General features: G+C 48.0%; 2 protein-coding genes across 5 annotated transcripts in view; one reads left to right on the forward strand and one right to left on the reverse strand.

The window, feature by feature from the left end:
• Positions 1–420: 420 nt before the first annotated feature.
• On the reverse strand, positions 421–10,970 carry Prkag3 (protein kinase, AMP-activated, gamma 3 non-catalytic subunit). Of its 3 annotated transcripts, none has more exons than XM_006495988.4 (15): positions 10,861–10,970; positions 10,317–10,546; positions 9,971–10,010; positions 9,371–9,523; positions 8,651–9,057; positions 7,369–7,450; positions 7,196–7,254; positions 7,050–7,095; positions 6,816–6,870; positions 6,220–6,346; positions 5,955–6,120; positions 2,966–3,003; positions 2,651–2,797; positions 2,086–2,320; positions 421–1,559 (listed from the first exon to the last, which is right to left on the reverse strand). In XM_006495988.4, the coding sequence occupies exons 2-14, from the start codon at positions 10,347–10,349 to the stop codon at positions 2,204–2,206; spliced, it is 1,470 nt and encodes a 489-aa protein (XP_006496051.1). In that variant the 5' UTR covers positions 10,350–10,546; positions 10,861–10,970; the 3' UTR covers positions 421–1,559; positions 2,086–2,203. The 3 variants fall into 3 exon arrangements, with proteins under 3 accessions (XP_006496051.1, XP_006496052.1, NP_714966.1); XM_006495989.4 differs by having other exon boundaries at positions 10,871–10,960; NM_153744.3 differs by lacking the exon at positions 10,861–10,970 and having other exon boundaries at positions 10,317–10,454.
• Positions 10,971–15,840: 4,870 nt separating this feature from the next.
• Positions 15,841–19,752, forward strand: part of Wnt6 (wingless-type MMTV integration site family, member 6) — a 30,981-nt gene continuing 27,069 nt past the window's right edge. The window contains exon 1 of one of the 2 annotated variants that reach the window (XM_006495887.3): positions 15,841–15,972. The gene's annotated coding sequence lies outside the window, so the exon portion shown is untranslated. The remainder of the gene's footprint in view (positions 15,973–19,752) is intronic. The other variant, XM_006495888.3, reaches the window with a different exon arrangement.

Genomic DNA, 19,752 nt, shown 5'->3' on the forward strand with positions numbered 1-19,752 from the left:
GAGGAGGAGGAAGAGAAAGAAAAGCAAGCAAGCTGAGAGGTGGCTCAGTGGTTTGTAAAACACGTATCACAGAAGTGTGAAGACCTGAGTTCAAGTTTCCAGAACTTATGTAAAGCTAAACAAGGTGGGAATGATGGAGTCTTAGATTCCTGGTTCTCCAGTCCCAGGAGAGGGCAGTGCACACAGGAGATTCCCCAGAAGCACAAGGTGCTGCTTAACAGCATCAACACAACATAGAAACCCTGTCTTAACCAAGGTAGAGGGGTAGGACCCACGTCTGAGGTCGTCCATTGATCTGCACTGTGAGATGCTCACACTACATACTGACCCCACAATCACACGCCAGTGTGGCACACTTATGCTTGCAAGCACACACAATAAAAATAAGTGCATGAAAGGAATTTTAAAAGACAGTAAAAATATGAATCCACTCTTTCTTCATTGGACCACTGGATCTGAGGGCCCCTGTCATCACAGGGTAGGGTAAAGGCAGATGAAGAGACCCAGAATTGACTGAGATTAATTTCTTTCTACCTGGTGAACTGGGGTCATGGTAGAAATTACATCCAATGTTACAGGATCAGTGGTGTTTCCTGCAGACTCCCATTTGTAGACTGGGTTTCACCTCCTGTGTGAGTAATTAATTAATAAGCACTCTCCTTATCATTTTGTTACAAATCAAAGATTAAAAAAAGTTGTTGGCGGAATAACATTCTATGCACAAAAAAGAAAGGCCACTTGCAGCTTTTCCCTCCAAGTCTTTGAATTCAGGAGACAGAAGGAGTTTGGCACAAGTTCATCTCAATGACTGTAGCAGTTGAGCAAGCCTATAGCATCCAAGATTGGGGCTTGCTCCTTTCTTTCTTTCTTTCTTTCTTTCTTTCTTTCTTTCTTTCTTTCTTTCTTTCTTTCTTTCTTCCTTCCTTCCTTCCTTCCTTCCTTCCTTTCTCTCTCTCTCTTCTCTCTCTCTCTCTCTCTCCTCTCTCTTTCTTTTCTTGATTGTTCATTCTTAAGGATCTGAATATAAGACCCTCTGTCTGATGGGAAGAGACTGAGGGGATGGAACAATGTCCACTGGTGAGAGCTAAGGAGCCTCCCCTCACATCCTCCCATGCAACAGTATCAGGCACCCCCACTCCAGCAGACAGCTCTAGGATCAAGGGCTGTTCAGTGTTGGCATCAAGCATCTTGGAAGCACCAGGAGAGTAAGCTGGTGGATGATGGTGATGCAATGGTGGCTCCCACAGGGGGAGAACAGCCAGGGCTCCCGGGAGCGGGGAACACAAGTGTACCTGGTCCAGAAACCAAGCATTTCAGGCCCCTATCTAAATCCATAGGCCGCAGGCTCACTGCCCCACTGAGCTCAGCCCTGATCCAGGAGCAGGGAAAAGAGTAAGCAGGGACAGGACACACAGATGATCCACGACTGACTGCAGGATCTCTGGTTCAGGGACTTGCAGACTTGACTCTGTTGTTCTTTCATCGTCCTGGTGCACTGGGCATGCCCAAAGGCTTCTGAGAGTATAGGTAGCAAGGACAATCAGGGAAGGCTGGAGAGCCTGTGGGAGAAAGAGGAAACAGTGACCAAACCAGGAAGAGGAGGTGCCTTCCCAGAAGGAATCTCACCATCTAATGCTAATTGGGTGGAATGTCTGCCCCCTCTTTTGGCAATGACCACACAGCGATGAAGCACCATTCCAGGACAATCTGCAGTCTGACAAACTCAGAGATGAGCAGTAGGTGGACACTGCCTCCTGTGTCAGCCCATGATGATGATGGAAATGTAGCCAACAGAAGTCTGTTAGCTGGCTTTATTCTCAAGAGATTCCCAGCAAGTGGGAAGTGAATGAAGTGAACAGAGAGGAGGCAAATGGATGTCTTGCCTCCACCTATCCCCTTCCAGCAGGACTGCCATGACCTCAGCTGGAAATGGGACTAAGCAGTGGTCGGTAAAACTTTATGTTGACAGTTACTATGGGCCTGTGCAATTATGACTGGCACCACTGCCATCTTTGAGGTGCCATAATTTGAGATCTAGGAGCTCAAGTTATAAGGACTAGCCCTATAGCTCATGGCGAAGCCTACCAGAGCAGAGCCAGCAGATGGGGGTGAGAGAAGATGAAGGCCAATTCCCCTTCAAGTTCCAAGATCCTTTCGTTGGTTTTCAGGTGAAGAAGATGGCTTGGGTGTGAGGACTCAGGTCTCAGGCGCTGAGGGCATCGATGCCAGCAGGGCTGAGTACCAGTGCTTGAAGTATGTCAGAGAGGGAGACCACGCCCAGAAGATGCTGGGTCTCATCCACCAACACCAGCCTATGCACCTGTAGGTCCACAAGGTTCAGGGAGGGGCTGAGCCTTTGGCTACAGCAGCTAAGAGGGCCGGTCCCAAGAAGTAGGGTAAGCTTAACACAGCTCAAGGAGAAAAGGGCATCTCCTGGAAACAGCTGGCCATGGCTTTGACCATTCAGCTGGCTGTGGATCTTGGCACCAGGGCCCTATGAACAGGACCAGACACCTACCAATGTAGATGCCAAAAGTTGGTCGTGAAAGGGAAGGTGGGCCTAGTGCCCAGGATACAGGCATGGCGAGAGCTATGCAGAAAAGAAGTAGGCCATCTGTGTTGAGGGCCTGCCCAGCGGGGTGCAAGGTACCTGTTCCCGTGCGATCCTGTCAATGACTTCACCTAGGCTCTCGTGGGGCTGGCAGGAGAGAACTCCCTCCAGACACAGTGTCCTCTGTCTCAGAGCTTCTCCCACACTCATGTCTAGGTGGTTGTAGGTTTGCTGGGCAGCCAGGTGCTGGGGCAGGGAGAAGAGTCATAAATCAACCTCATCACCCAGGCTGCATGCAGCCTGGAGGTTGCACTCTGATACACTTGCAAAGGGTAGCCCCACATACTTCCCATTGGTCCCCATTCTGCAACCTCCCTGCAGCACCTCCCTGTAAGTGTCCCCACAGACACTTACAATGACATCAAAGCGGGAGTAGAGGCCCACGACCTGACCTGCAGAGGGGATGAAGGAGAAAGACAGGAAAGAACACACCTCAGAACCAGGGGAAATGAAAAAGTCTTTTGAAATTAGCATCTTGACAGTCCCCCTGCTGGTGTTAGTCATGGGGCATCAGATAGATTTAGCATCATTAAGATGCCTGACTTCAGGCCTCCTGTGAGATTCAGGAAGAGTATGGCATTGCCTGTGATACATTTCAGCCTCATAGTGTACAGACATTAGACCTTCAGGTTCAATTCCTGGTTCACAGGAAACAGGAACAGAACAAGGTACAGCCTTGGCAAATGGACAAATCTGGAGCTAGGATTTAAAAAAAAAAACTTACTATATTTTGTGTGCATTGGTGTTTTCCCTGTATGTATGTCTGTGTGAGCAGAGGGTGTTGGATCCCCTGGAACTGGGGTTCCAGATAGTTGTGAGCTGCCACGTGGGTCTGGGAATTGAACCTGGGTCCTCTGAAAGAGCACCAACCAGTGTTCTTAACCACTGAACTATCTCTCCAGCCTAGGATTTTTAAAAAAATGTTTTAAATTATGTTTAGTTAGTGTGTGTGTGTGTGTGTGTGTGTGTGTGTGTGTGTGTGTGTGTGTGTGTGTGTGTGTGTGTGTTTGAGTGCCACTGCACACATGTGTGGAAGTCAGGGGACAATCTTCAGATCAGTTCTCTCCTTCCACTATGTGGGTCCCAGGAATCGAATGCAGGTTTCCCAGCCTGGCTGCGAGTGTCTTTACCTACTGAGCCGTCTCTCTCTCTTTGCAGGTGGAATATAGGTAGAAAACTGGTTCAGACTTTTCAACTGATGTGTGCTATGAGCACGAGTGGAAAGAGAACAGTCTTCAATTTAAATAGACTTCAGGGACAAGTGAGATGTGAGAAATGAGAATAAGGGCTGGAAATTAGGTCACCGTAAATTATTCATAGTTTTAAAAATAACCTCTCTCCTTTAAAAATTACTTTAAGGGACAGTAAGATGGCTCAGTTGGTAAAGGCACTTGTTGCCAGTCCTGACAGCCTGAATTTGATCCCCGGGACTCACACAGTGGAAGGAGAGAACGGACTCCTAAAAGTTGTTCCCTGACTTCCTTGTATGCATAACGGCTCCTGCATATGTGTATGTGTGTGTGTTACCACATGTGTGGGCTTGTGTGTGTATGTGTGTGTATGCTCCTGTGTGTGTAGGCACCCAGATAGATAGATAGATAGATAGATAGATAGATAGATAGATGTAATAGAAATCTTTACATTCTATTCATTACTAGTGTGTGTGTGTGTGTGTGTGTGTGTGTGTGTAGGCCAGAGGAGGACAAGTTTCAGGAGCTGCTTCCCTCCATCCACCTTAGTATATGATCTGGGCGTTGAACTTGATTGGTAAATGCCTTTACTACTGAGCATCTCACCTGCTGAGTTACTCACAGTTGTGTTGAGTAGTATGAAATATGCTCATTGTAAGAGGTATAAGCTCAAATATCTAGGGGTGACATGATCCAATGTCTGTACGTTACATAGTTACTTCTGATGAGCTGAGGATATGTTGTTCTCTAGCATTGTATTAACTTTGAAATTTTTCATATTTAAGGATAAGTTAAAAATCCTTGGGGCTGGAGAGATGGTTCAGTAGTTAAGAGCAATGACTGCTCTTCCAGAGGTCCTGAGTTCAATTCCCAGCAACCATATGGTGGATCTGTTGTCTAGTGTGTCTGAAGGCAGCGACAGTGTACTCAAATACATTAAATAAATAAATATTAAAAAATCCTTCATTATATCCAGTTTCATTCTGTTGAATATAACTAAAGAGTTATGTGTGGACTACATACCTCTTTTTATGTAGTGTGTAGTGTCTGTGTGTGTTGTTTGCATGTGTATGTGTGTGCTGTCGCATATGTGGGCTTGTGTGTGTGCGAGCTCCTGCATGTGTGTATGTGGGTGTTGTCTCATGTGTGTGTTTTGCATGTGTGTTTGTATGTGTGGGTGTATTGTCATGTGTGTGAGCTTGTATGTGTGTGCTCCTGCATATGTGTATGTGTTACCACATGTGTGGGCTTGTGTGTGTATGTGTGTGTGTGCTCCTGCATATGTGTGTGTGTGTGTGTGTGTGTGTGTGTACACTCGTGCATGTGTGGAGGCTTGGGGTTGATGTCTTCCTCTATTGCTTTCCACTTGGTTTATTCAGGGAAGATCTCTCACGGAACCTGGTATTCCAAGATCCAGCTAGTCTATGTAGTCAGCTTATTGCTCCAGGGATCCTCTGCTGCCACTTCCTGAGCCCTGAGACTGCATGCCATCCCCACTGTTTTGAGTGCTGAGGAATCCAGACTCTGGTCTTTACGCTTAGAGTAAATCATTTTACCCATGGGACCATTTCCCAAGCCCCAACTTTGAAACACCTTGTGGTCATAGTCTAACTAAAGAAATGCTCTTGCTTTCTGTCTGACCCTTTCTAAAACAGGATATTGAGGTCTGGCTGGGTGCGCATGATCCCAGGGTCCATTCTTAGGTGAGCACAAAGGATCTGCTGTTTCCTCTGACCATCTTAATGGAAACAATGTTATCAGTCCTCCTTCAAAGGCAGAAGGACAAGTTCCCTCCACCCGTGGGGCATTCTGGAGCATGGTGGTGCATTCCCACAACTCATCATTAGGAGGCAGAGGCAGAACTGCTATGATTCTGAGGCCAGTGTGAGCTACATAGCAATCTTCTGTGCAACAGGATGAGTGTGTGTCTTAAAACAACACCCCTGGCAAGAAGAGAAGATTCCCTTTCACAACTGGGGAAACTGGGCCTCAGAAAAGTTAAATAATTAGTCCAAAGTTCAAAGTGTGCAGAGACTTCTATTCTTATTCCATCTTGGGCCCTATGGCTGACGACCCAAAGATTCTGCCCACGTGCTCCCAGTCAGGCTCTCCTTTGCCCACCCTAGCTAGAGCCTTTTGCCCTGGAGTACTACCAGATTCATTGACCACAGGCAGTGCAGACACACGTCGGTCCACAAAGATGTCCAGCGCAGTCAGGACAGGAGCTGTTTCCAGAACTACAGCCAAATCTCGGAATGTGCCGATGCCCAAGTCTTGGATAGTGCGGCAGAGGAAGGAGGGCCGGGGCAACAGGGCACCCTGTTAGGATGGGACATGGTAGTGATCTCATCAGATCAAGACACTTGATCTAGAGTGTCTCCCGTGGCTCTCCCCTTGCTCCCACCATCCCAGGCTCACAAATATATGCAGGAACTTGAGTAGCCGCTTGTGTGTGAGTATGTAGAGCACAGTGCCAGAGACCGGGTCCAGGACCGGCAGGCGGTGGATTCGGTTCTTGATGAGGGCATAGACAGCTTCAAACAGGCTTTAGGGAATGGAAACAGTGAGACTAGGAGCACCGTGGTAGAAACCCTCCATCTGAGGCCCCCTAACAAGGAACCAAGGTTCCCTCATCCCTCTACTTCCCGGAAGGAGTGAGTGAATGCAGGACCGAGAGGACAGCACAAGAGCATGATTCAAGAGTCTCAGAGAGCATAGCTCAGCACATAACAGCCCTTGATGCCAAGCCTGTCGACCTGGCCTCAATCCCTGCAGCCCTGTTGGTGGAAGAAGAGAAGCAAGTTCTGTAAAACATGCTCTCTCCTCCACATGTGCACCATGATAAATCACACATACACACATGCAAGCGCGCACACACACACACACATGTACACAGAGCAACAAATACCACAACAAAAATCTTTGAGGGAGAGAGAGAGAGAGAGAGAGAGAGAGAGAGAGAGAGAGAGAGAGCAAGGAGAGAGAAGGCTCAAGTGAACAGAGAGGATGTTTACCTGTCATTGGGAGAGATGGAGACTAGAGGCTTGAAGCAGCCTTGTAGGTAGATCTCTGCAGAAAAACCTGAGTCAGGCCACAGGAGTTCCCAGTGGCCTCACGCTGTCTCCTGACTGCTTCCCTTCCTGCAGGCACTTGAGACTTCCCCATTGCCTTGTGCCCTCCAGGAAATCCCACCTTCTGTCTCAGGCCTTGGGCCCCAACTTGAACCCCTGAAGTCGTCTCCAACTTACCCCTCCAGGTCTCAATCTTATGTTCTTCAATCTCATAGATCTGGACCTAAAGGCATTGGAGGGACTTTGGGGTCAGACTTGAGCTCTGGAACATCAGGCCTCCTGAAGATGCCTGTACCCCGGCCCACCATCACTCCAGAACTCACCAGGGGGGATCTGTAGTACCGGTGCAGCACCAGGATAAAGTCAGTGATGGTGAGCATACCTGCAGGGTGACAGGTGACAAACAGGGGGAGGTGAGGCCTAAGTGCAAGGCTCATTCAGGACCCCAGCCTGCCAGTGTGCCCACACTAGACGAGGTCCAGCCACCTCTCCTCACCCACAAAGCTCTGCTTCTTGCTGTCCCACAGAGGAGCTGCCCTCACACCGTTGGCCACCATGGCAAAGAAAGCCTTCTTTATCTGAGGGGCAGGAAAGAACGAAGGGCAGGGGTGAGAACTGACAGCAGTTCACCCTCCCACTTGCTGTCCCGACCAGGCTCCTCCCATGGGATCTTCTCCCGGCTTCTTCTGCATATGAGTGCCTGCTTATGAGTCTGCCTCTTTCCAATGACAAGACCACATGTGCCACGCAAATATGGCTGCTTGTGCCCAGAGGGACTGAGGGCCCATTATTTGACACAGCAGTTTCCACAAGGAGGCCATGTGCATACAGACGTGGTGTAGTTTTGCTTATCTAACTACTAGAGGTAATACTTACTCACTCAATGGTTGCATAGCTGCATCAGTTTCTTCACTAAATTTGAGACTGACTTATTTTGACCCGTACCCTAAGTAACACTGCCCATATGTGCTAGCTGTATTTGGTTTTTATCTTTTCTTTCCTTCCTTCCCATCTCTTCTCCCCTTTCCCCAACTCTTTCCTCTTCTCTTCTGCCTTTACTTTCTGTTGCTGGTAGTGTGTTGTTTTGCTTTTATTTGTGTGCGTATGTATGTATGTATGTATGTTGTTGTTGTTGCTTGCTTGGTTTGGAGGCTGGCCTGGAACTCGAGACCCTCCTGCCTCAGACCCCTCAGTGCTGGTATTACAGATATGTACCACTGTATTCAAGTCTTTGACATACATCAAGATTTAAGCAAAGCTATTGCAATAATATATTTCTTGGTTAAACACCAGAGCCAGATTGTCTGTGGATGACATATGTATGCACCATGCCTTGAACATCATCTGCTCTGCAATAACAATGCTAAGGATGGAATCAGTCTAGTCTAGCCTAAGAGTAGTTACCATAGCTAGCACCCTCCTCTTGCTCCTCAGCAACTCTGCAATGTCTTATAGGGTTAACAGTATTCTTACTTTGTCCTGGGTTGTCCCAAGACTCCTTTGAAACAAGGGGAGCAAGCTTCTGATCCCCATTTTGGAGATGAAGGGGATAAAGTGGCCAACCCCGGGTTTAGCAGGTTCATGGTGACAGAGATGTGATGGCAATTAGGGGATCCCCACACAGCATGCTCTCTTAGTACTGTGTGTATGATGCTAAGAAGGAGTCCTAGAAAGGGACTTTCAGACAACCTGACAAGGCATCCAGGAGAGTATGGGTGGTAGCGACAGAGGCAGGAGGCAGAGCCACGTGATCAGGTAGGGTCAAGCCGGGATCTTACCTCCAACGTGGTGTCAAAGATGACCAATTTGGAGCTGGTAGCCATGGCATCATAACAGGTGTGTTCCTGCATGAAGTGCATGTAGACCTGGGCTCCGGGCTTCTGAAGTTCGTCATCCCAACTCAGGCCGAGAAGTGGGGCCTGTGGGGATGGACCAGGACGAGGCCTGTCCTTCCCCAGGCCTTCCAGCTCACAGTCCCAGGCCTCTGGGGCTGGGAACTCTATGGTCAGCTCCAGGTCACCTGTGCTGGAGCCCCCTGCTGAGGCTGCACAGTCGGGCAAGAGCAGGTCCCACCCTGTGGGGGAGGTCTCCGCTTCAGCCAAGGGAACAGCTTGAGCCAAGGGTGTGGCCTTCGGGAATGTGGCCTCCTGCCTGGTGGACTCAGCAGCTGGTCTGGACTGGGCACCTGTTGGGGGAAGAAGGCAGGGACGACAGTAACTTCATCTTCCAAAGCATGCTATCTGGGCTTTCAGGGTTTGGCAGCACAGGGGGCACCGGGATGGTAAAGAGTCTCAGAGTCCTAGCTGACAGCAACTCTGTTCCATCCCAAGGTGGCTGCACTGGGACCCTGGGTCATCACATAGTTATTGCCTCTCGTTTAGGGAGGCAGAGGCCACAAGGTGAGACTGTGTTTAAGTCCGTGTGATGGAGAGGCCCGAGGTCAAGCTCTGCTCTGGAATTCCTGCTGACCCTGTCACCATAACTGACCTTGGCCTCACCTTCTCCCAAACCTGGTGGTTCTGCTTCCTCTACGGCCTCCTGTCTCGTCCATCTGGAAGCCTTGACTCCCCGTATGGCACAGGTTCTTTCTGAGCTGGTGGCCACAGCTGGTGAGGGCCATGAGTTTTCTCCTTGTTCTAAGAAGTCCATCTCTGGAAGGAGGAAAGGAATCTCTTTGACTAGTAGGAAATGATACAACAAAACCAAGTCCCATGTCATTACTGAGCCTCTTGGAAGCTTTCAAAGCCCCCCTCCCCAAATATTTCTTGTTTTCTATTCATTGGAATTTTCCAAGATACGTATTGTAAATGGGAATAGCATTCCTATTTAGCCTCGAGGGACCGGAAACTCTGAGAGGTTAAGCAATTTACCACAAATTTCACAGCTGGAAAGTGGTAAGGTGGGGTTCAGATCTTCAGCAAAGAGGAAAGGGGAGGTGGGGGACACATTGGGAAAAAGAAGAGGGAGAAAGCTGAGAGGAGAAAGAATTTCTCCTGAAAAAAGCCAAGCTAGGGGTTAAGGACTGGGGTTCAAAAAGACGGAGGACAAGGGAGCTAAAGAGAAAAGGCTAGACCCACAGGGAGCGATACTCCACCCACCTTGACTCTCTGGACCCCCACTGTGGCTCCAGGTCAGGGTCTTTGGGAGAGAATGTCTGAAGTGAAAATGCTATCCGTTCTCAAGTCTCTGGGTTGTCCCCTTTAAAAAGCACACCCACCCCAAACACCACATGTATACAGATAGGCACAACTTGCACACCCCTGGTACACCTGGAACCTCACACAGGCACGTACACGCAAAATACATACATACACAGCACCGACCAGTTCACACACTCAGAGTACAGTGCACAGCAAGCACGCGGGCTACACACGGGCGCCCACACACAGCCACGCGCTTGCTGTCCTTCTCTGTCCCAGCGCCGGCCCCCTGGGACCCCGGTACCCCAGGCAATGTGTGCTCCAGCTCGGGCTCCATGCGGCCAGCTCTAGTCCGTTAGCAAGTGCGCGACAGGCGGCGGCAGGGTGGCACTATTCTGGGCTGGTCCCTGGCGGCAGGCCCTTGAGAGATCGGGTTCTCTCTGATTGTCAGGTCTTGGGAGGGAGCGCTTAACCCGCAGCTGTTCCCGCACTGCAGCTTGGGGGCGCTGCGGAGGCGGAACTCTCATCTTCGAACTGAAAGTTTTAAGGAGAAAAGTTGGCTTCCTTCACTTTCTCCTCCATGCAAACTTCCCTAGCCTAGGTGGGATGAGTTAGAAAGGATACACTCGAGGATAGAGAAGGGTAAGGGGGTTGTGAGTGATCCCGAGAGAGGAGCAGAGTATGTCAAGACATCCCATTTTGGGTCCTGCCACCCTATTCCCTTCTTAGGTGAAAGATGAAAGATGGAGAAGGAGAATCAGACCGGTGGGCACTCTGCTGGTCATCCCAAAGGTGAGAGATGGGGCAGAGGGAGTGGGCTTCACACCTGCGTGCAGAGGGAGCAGTACCTGAACCGACCTGTGCCTGCGGGATGAATGGATGTGCGGGAGTCCAGTCCCTAACCCACCATGAGTACTGACTCTGCATCTCTCTGTGCCAGAGGGGAACCCAGCCTGGCTTCTATGCGCCTCACCCCCTTCCTTGGCATTCCTAGGGCCTGAGTCAGAGTCCAAATGGGGAATGCTGAGCCAGCTGCTCTGGCTTTCCTCTCCCTGTCCCTCCCTCCCTCTTGTCATTCCAGTCTCTTCCATCGCGACCCTCTGAGTGGACACTCAGGAATGGACTATTGGGTTTCCTGCTGGATTTAGTGAACATATTTTCTTTTCTGCTTCAAAGCACCTGCAATGGCCTCCGAGGAGGGTGGAGAAGAACTGTGTGGGGGGGGGGGGCTTTTGCTTTTCATGAGTGTCCCTGGGACCAGATCTGTCGCCAGATAGTGGAACTTCTGAGACACAGCAAATGGGCCCACCTCAGCGTCCATCAGCCTGTGCTCTATTGTCTAGGCATGGCAGTCTTTGCTGAACTTGTGACAATGGTCCACAGCTTGTCACTGTGCAGTATTTTCCTTGCTAGAGGCTGGTCAGTCTCTAAACTAGTATTCCTATTAGGTTTTAAGTAGCATCATTTCCAAATAAAAATTAGTTAGGATAGACGTTTGGTTGCTGTAACAAAGACCCAATGTAAGGATGCCCAGGAGCTTGAGAGGTGGCTCAGTGGGGGAGAACATTGTCTGGGTAAGCATGAGGACCCAAGTTCAAGTCCCCACATATAAAGCTGGATGTGGAAGTGGAAGCAGGAAGATCACTGGGACTTGCTGGTCTCCAGCCTAGTTTCACTAGGTTTAGTGAGAGGCTCTGTCTCAAGAAAGATTAAGATGGAGCCTGATTAAGCAGGACACTCAACTTCCTCTGGCTTCTGGGAATACATACGCATACTACATATCACACACACACACACACACACACACACACACACACACACACACCCCACACGAGAGAGAGAGAGAGAGAGGGAGAGAGAGAGAGAGAGAGAATACTTCAAACAGCAAGTCTATAGACAGTTTAGAACCGGTAAGGTAGTTGTGAAACCATTCAAAACATCTTCCTTCTTGGATATTAGGTAGCCATTCTAGCCTCTATCCTTGCACTAGCATTTTTGCCTGAAGAAAGGAAAGGGTAAAAGAAAAGAATTCACGCATCTCCTGAGACCTGAAGTGGAAGCTACTCCCCCACTTCCACTCACGTTGAATTGGCCAACTTTAGCTATCAGGCTTCAAGAGGCAGGGAGTTGGAGATCTCAGTCATTATTGTAGGTGGCCATTCCAGTTAAAATCCATTTAATTCTACCACTAAAAGGAAAGAAAACTAGACAGTAGGCCCATTTGGCAGTCTCCATTACATAATGTTTTCATCCCATCATCCAGGCATGGAAACAAACTCAGATGAAACAGGCAGGGCTTTCCAAGGTCATTTGGCAAGCAAACAACCAGCATAGACTTTAATTGGATCTGGCTGATCCCCAAAGGAACTTTTCGTCACATCCAGCCAAATAGTTTGGCCACCCAGGGGCCAGCAATCAAATGAGCTGAAAGATATTTGCACACAGAAGGGTAGCTCTGTCCTAAGGAGGGTGCAAAGGTCTCGTGCTATGGTACGCAATGCTCCAGTTCTGATGCGGTCAGGGAAGACATTCCAGAGGAGGAGGTTCTAGGTAGAACATGGAAAATGGAACACTGAAGAGAAGGCAGAGGTGTGAGATTGGAGCCTGCACTGAATCTGTAAAGGCGAGGGGAGGCATACTGGGGGAAGTGGCCTTTCCAGGTCTACTGTGTCATGTGCCTTTGGGAGTGGGCCACAGAGCTGGTAACTCATTTCAACCAGTGTAAACACTCAAATTGTTGTTATTATTATTATCAAAGTCCCGTGAGAGAGGTGCACTCAGGCTAGCAGTGGGAGGAGGTTGGAAGAGGTAGCAAGGGTGGAACCTGGACTCTAGTCCTTGTCCAAGACGTTCCAAAGACAGTGGGATTGTTCAGGCATAAAACAGGGGGTTTCTGAGCTAGGAATGGAGATTAGATGATAGCGTTTACCTCGAATGTGTGAGAACCTGAATTCCATGCCTCACAGCAGGAAAAGAAAGGGAAGGGAAAGGAAAGGATGAATATGGGAAGATATGGGAATAAAAAGAGAAGACTGGGCTGAGGATGTACTCAGTTGGTAGAGTGCTTGCCCAGCCTGTGGGAAGTCATGGTTTGATTCCCAGCACCTCATACAATCAGCCTGGTGGTGTATACAGTAATCTCAGCACTCAGGAGTGGAGGCAGGTGGATCATAAGTTCAAGGTTATTCTCAGCTACACACGGAGTTCAAGACAGTACATGAGACCCTGTCAAACACACACACACACACACACACACACACACACACACACACACACACACACGACAAACAAGCCCCAAACCACAAACAAATGTGCAAAGGAAAGGAGAGTTCTTTTAGAGCATCGATTCTCAACCTTCCTAATGCTGTGACCCTTTAATACATTTCCTCATGGTGTGGTGACCCCCCCGCCAGTCATAAAATTATTTTCATTGGTACTTCATAACTGTAATTTTGCTGCTGGTATGAATTGTAACATAAATCTGTGTTTTCCAATGGTTGTAGGCGACCCTGTGAAAGGGTCGTTGGAAATCCCAAAGGAGTTACGACCCACAGGTTGAGAACTACCGTCCAAGCAGGTTCTCTCATACTCATCTAGAGAGACACATTAGTGTGAGAGAGAACAGGCAAGAGTGCCAAGATCCAGAGAATCCTGACACGTGAGCAATGCTTACATAGTACCATTGGCTGTGGCTGCTCAGATTTGGAGACGATCATCCTTCGAAGTTCTGAGGGTACTGGACTGGCAAGGACGCCATAAGCCTGACCTGGGAGGCCTCACTCGACCCTCCTCTCTGGTTTTCATCCTCCCTACATGTCTCCAGCAGCTGGGAAAGCCATCTGGGAAAATCTGGAATGTCTGTGAGAAAGGCGTACCACTCCCAACAGCTGTAGTGGACACCCGGTAAGAAACAACTTCTCATGGGCAAAGCTGTGCATACGGGAAGCTGAGGTCCCAGAGAGCAGACCCAGCAGTAGTCAGCAATGCTGCCCACACTTAGGGATTGCTAATATCCAGTGGCCTCTGCATGTTGGTCATCGTTTCCTATTTTGGGATTTTTTGATTTATTTATTTTATTTATACGAGTATACTGTAGCTGACTTCAGATTCGCCAGAAGAAGGCAGCGGATCCCATTATAGATGGTTGTGAGCCACCATGTGGTTGCTGGGAACTGAACTCAGGACCTCTGGAAGAGCAGCCAGTGCTCTTAACTGCTGAGCCATCTCTTCAGCCCCTTTGGGATGTTTTCGTTGCATTTATCCTGTTTCTGTTCCACTATCATTAATGGTTAGTATGAAGGAGAGGTTTTCTGCCTGTTAGGCTACAGAACTTCAGAACAGGGCCACTTGGTAATAGGTAACAGAGCCGGTGCCCAGATGGTCTTCAGAGAATATGAATGTTTTTTTCCTTTTGGGGGTGGGCAGACCCAAGATTCTGTTCTCTCTTTCTTCTTCTGTCAGTAAAACCCCACAATTATATTTCCCAGCTTCCTTTGCAGATAGTATGGTCATGTGACTAAATCTGGCCAATGAGGTTTCAGCAGCAACATCATTCATAAGGGTGCCTTTGAACAGAGGAAACATCCCCTAGGCTCCTAATGGGGACTCTGATATGATAGTCATCACTGGAGCCACCATTAGGTCACCATGGTAGAAGATGTAGGCCGAAATGGGAGAACCTCCCCCAACCTCATCTAGAGCTACCGGTCTTTATCTATTTTGTGTTACCCTAACAGAATATCCCAAACTGGGTCATTTCCAGTGACATTTATTTCTCATGGATCTGGAGACCGAAGAACTCCAAGATCAAGAACCTTCAGCCATCAGGGACTTCCTGGCAGAATGCAGAAAGCAGAAGGCATGCTTGAGTGCAGAAGGACTCAACTCACTCAAGTAGAACAGCCATTCTCAAGATGAAGAGCCTCCTGCCATTCCCTAGGGAACTAACCTAGCAGCGTTAGTCCATTCCCAAGGGAAGACTCTGACGCCATCACCCTCACAAGCCCCTATCTTGGCATTGCTGTAAAGGGGAGAACTTTCCAACAAGTGAGCTTTGGGGAACACAGTCAAATCATCGCATTCCCCACCCCCATCTCTCATCTGGCCTTCTTACCTCTGGACAGTTACATTGGAAGCCAATTGCTATGGTTAAGCTACTGAGAACTTGTGTTAAAAGAGCAAAGCCTTTCTCTAGCTAGCACAAGCACACTGTGGGGGTGGGCTGGGCTTAGCGGTTGCCATGTGTTGATGTAATGCTTCCACAGTGTTCAGTGTCTCCCAGACACTGTGCAAAATGCATCACAGGCAGTGGAACGTGTGGCCCCTCGCAGCCCTGTGGGACGGAAGAGTTTTATTACTTCTGTTTTGCAGAGGAGGAGGAAACAGAGGCAAAAATAGATTAAGTAACTTGATAAGAATATCAAGGCTAACATTTACCATTTCTGGATTCCATCAGCCACAGCTGACATGTGAGATGACTTGTGAGGAGCTCAGGTCTGGCAGGTACTAGATGCTCAGTAAGTCCTTCCTATTGTCATTCCCCCACCCCACCCGCTCCCCATGTCCTCAGACATCCAGTTCCAAGACTGTGAAGGCAGACCTTGCCAGGATTCTCACCTCACACAGCCATCAAAATGGCTCCAGCCTGGGCAGAGCTAAGCAACGCTGAAACCATTGTGGTTTTCCATGTGCATTGCTTCTCGGCCTTTTGGCTAAGATCAAGTGAAAAGTGTGCTACTCTGTGCTTCCCTGCCCTGCTCTGCCCTGGCCTGCCCTGCCCTGCCCTGCCCTGCATCTGCCCTGCATCTACCCTGTCTGCCCTGCCCTGTGCTAGCCCTGCCCCCACCCCTGCACCTGCTCCTGACCACTGTTCCCACACCTGCTCTTGCTGCCAGCCGCACCCCCACCCATCCCCCTGGGCAAGGCGAATCAGCTGAAGGCACTGGCCTCATCTGGGTAAGGTAAGCTTCTTTGGTGCTTGGTTTTCATCTCTTGCCATGGGATTATGTTTCTTGTAACCCTACTTCCTGGCTCTCTTGCACACTAGATTTATAAGGGCTGTGCACTTTGACCCTAGGGTGGATTTGGTTGCCCTCCCTGCCGAGCAGACTTGTCTGGTACATGAAGTTGGAGATCCTGTTTAAGTGTTTTGTTGTTTTAAATCAAGGGGATAAAAACATGGAAGAGGGTGTGGGGACTGCCCTGGTTGAAGCCTACCTCTGATAAGCTGCAGATGGGGTACTCTGGGCCTGAGTGGTTCAGACACTAAGAAAGTGGCCTCTGTTGTTTCATCAGACACAGAGCTAGAAAGCTCTGTCCACCCTGTCTATGGCTGGACAACAGCATGAGTGCTAGAGTCCCAAGGTCCTGGACAGAACCAGCACTGGCCATGTTAATACAATCTCAGTGCCCTCACGGTCCCACTCTGGACCATTTTCTGGGGGATACTAGGGATGGTGTTGGGTAGGTGCTGTTGGTATTCAGAATCTCTTTGCATCTCTTTGGGAAAACCTTCACGTCTGGGGATCTTGGAGGTTGCCCTGCAGAATTAAGCCAGATCAGCACCAAAGGGCCCTTCTGTCAATCATTACACCCAAACCAAACCACCAGAGCTTGCTACTCTCAAATAAGACATAGGTTTGGTTCCCAGCACCACACGGAAGAAGAGAACAGCCTCTTTTAAATTGTTCTCTGACCTCTACTCCTCTCTCTTCTGTCTCTATCTGTCTCTCTCTGTCTGTCTCTGTCTCTCTCTCTGTCTGTCTCTGTCTCTGTTTCTTTAATAAATAAGTGAATAGTGTAAAAACTAATTTAAAAACCAGAAAGCAGAAGAATACCTTCAGTACATCAAGTGCCAATTTATAATTTTTTTTTTTGAGGGGGAAGGGTGGTTTGAGACAGGGTTTCTCGGTGTAACCCTGAATGTCCTGGAACTCACTCTGTAGACCAGGCTGTCCTCAAAATCACAGATCTGCCTGCCTCTGCCTCTCAAGTGCTGGGATTAAAGGTGTATGCCATCAGACCCTCCTGCTAACTTGTAATTTTATATAAAAAGAAAATTTATCTAGCAGATAGAAGGAGGGCTGGAGAGATGGCTCAGCGGTTCAGAGCACTGACTGCTCTTCCAAAGGACCTGGGATCAATTCCCAGCACCCACATGGCAGCTCACAACTGTCTGCAACTCCAGTTCCAGGGAATCTGACCCCTCACAGACAGCACAGGCAGACATGCGGGCAAAACATCAATGCACATTGCATAAAAGTAAATACATTATTTTTTAAAAGAAGGCTAGATCGGGCTGGAGAGATGGCTCAGTGGTTAAGAGCACTGACTGTTCTTCCAAAGGTTCAATTCCCAGCAACCACATGGTGACTCACAACCATCCTTAACGAGATCTGACACCCTCTTTTGGTGCTTCTGAAGACAGCTACAGTGTACTTAGATATAATAATAAAGAAATCTTTTTTTTAAAAAGGATATATTATAATATATATCCTTTATATATTTTAATATATCTTAATACACTCCCACAGGCTCTTGTGTGGAATGGTTGGTTTCTTGCTGGTGAGTTGATTTTGGAAAGTTCTAGAAACTTCAAGAGGTGAGGCCTAGCTGGAACAAATAGAACCCTTAAGAGTGTGGCTTTGAAGAGTATACATGGTCTGTAGGTTGGTTTGTTTTTTTTTTTTTTTTTCCTTCTCAGCTTCCTATATGCCACAAAGTGAACAACCTCCTTCACACTCCTGCTGCTGCTTTTCTGAGCAGGCACAGGAGGCCACACAGCCATGGAAGGATTCCACTGAGACCACGAGCCAAGATAAATCTTTACTAAGTTGTTCCTTCAGGTACTCTGGTTACAGCTACTCAAGAGCAACTGAAAGGAGCTAGGCCCAGTAACACAGACCTGTAATCCTTATGAGGTCATGAGTTCAAGGTCAGCCTGGGTGACTAGTGAGATGCTGTTTCAAAATAGGAAGTAAAAAGTAGTCTGCAGTATGGCTTGAGGGTAGAGCAGTTTCCTAGCATATATGAGGATATAGCTTCAATCCCTAGTACTATGGATGAATAAATAAATACTAAACGGCTAAGGATTTGTGTCAATGGTAGAGTATTTGTCTAACATGCACAAGGCCCTAGGTTCAATCACTACAAATAATAATATTAAACAGCTAGAAATAAATAATAAAATTATAATGTGCTGAGGTTAAATATATAAATATTTCCAATAGCAACACATGACTCAGGAGCAGGGCCAATGGAGATGAAGTTACTTTAAAAATCTTAATGTTGGGCTGGAGAGATGGCTCAGTGGTTAAGAGTACTGACTGCTCTTCCAGAGGTCCTGAGTTCAAATCCCAGCAACCACGTGGTAGCTCACAACCCTCTGTAATGGGATCTGATGCCCTCTTCTGGTGTGTCTGAAGACAGCTACAGTGTATTTTTTTTTGTTAAATATTTATTTATTTATTTATTATATCTAAGTACACTGTAGCTGTCTTCAGTCACTCCAGAAGAGGGCGCTAGGTCTCGTTACGGATGGTTGTGAGCCACCATGTGGTTGCTGGGATTTGAACTCTGGACCTTCGGAAGAGCAGTTGGGTGCTCTTACCCACTGAGCCATCTCACCAGCCCTACAGTGTATTTTATATATAATAAATAAATAAAATCTTTAAAAAAAACCTTAATGTTATCTGGGAAAAGAAAGAGTTTGGATGAACTAGATCTTGATACTCTGCCATATAATACTATATGCTATAATACCAGGAAAATCACCAAAAGAATAGAAAATTGAGTTAATAAGTTTAAGAGGGCTCAGGGCTGGAACAGTTGTTAGAGTACTTTCCATTAAGCATGAGGACCTAGATGTGGATAGTGCTCTCTTATAACCCCAGCTCTGGGAGGTAGAGGTGTAGTGCCAGGGAAATGTTAGTGGTCCCCCAAAAAACAGGCAGGAACCAATCTGTCTGACGCAGCTCACAGCAGGACCTTTATTCTATTCAAGCTAACTTGCCTCCCCCCACCACAATGCACCACCACCACACAGGACAGCTTTGGTGGTGGTAGAGCCCTGAATATCTATTGGGGCAAGGCTTTATAGTAAGCAGCAAGTCGGGGGTGAGCGTGCAAGCATCTAATTAGCTACTGTGGCCTTTAACATAATTGGCTGGTGCTGGAAGTCATATCATAAACTTAATTTCTGCTCCCCTTTGCATTCATGATCGTTAGGCAGGGAGTGGGCTTATAGCCTAGAGGTGCAAGTTTGTTGGGGGAATAACCTGGAGACCCTGGTCTTGTTGAGGGTATAACTTGGAGATGGTGGTCTTGTTGGGGATTAGCCTAGAGACTGGAGCTAGGCTCAGGTTTTAACTGATTTGAAAATTGATTGGCTCCCTGGGGCATTGGGAGGAAGGAGGGCTTATATTTGATTTAAAGGAACTGTGCTATGTTTTCCTTTCATCTTAGCCCTTGTTTTCTCAAATATGGAGATGGCAATATCAGTTCTGGGGTCCATGTCCCACCTTCAACCTCCACAGAGGAAGAGACCGTCATTACCTGCACTTTATCCTGCAAGGAGATATCCTACAGCCTAGCTGCTGGTATCTAGAAATATCTTTATACCATAGCCCAAATCTCAGGGGGGGGGTGCCATGGTCCCAAGGAGTACCTAGTTACAATATGGTCAAATTTGGGCTAGAGCGATGGTTCAGCAGTTAAGAGCACTGACTGCTCTTCCAGAGGTC

This window comes from Mus musculus, chromosome 1 (genome assembly GCF_000001635.26).
Source record: "Mus musculus strain C57BL/6J chromosome 1, GRCm38.p6 C57BL/6J".
In the NCBI taxonomy this organism is placed as follows: Eukaryota; Metazoa; Chordata; class Mammalia; order Rodentia; family Muridae; genus Mus; species Mus musculus.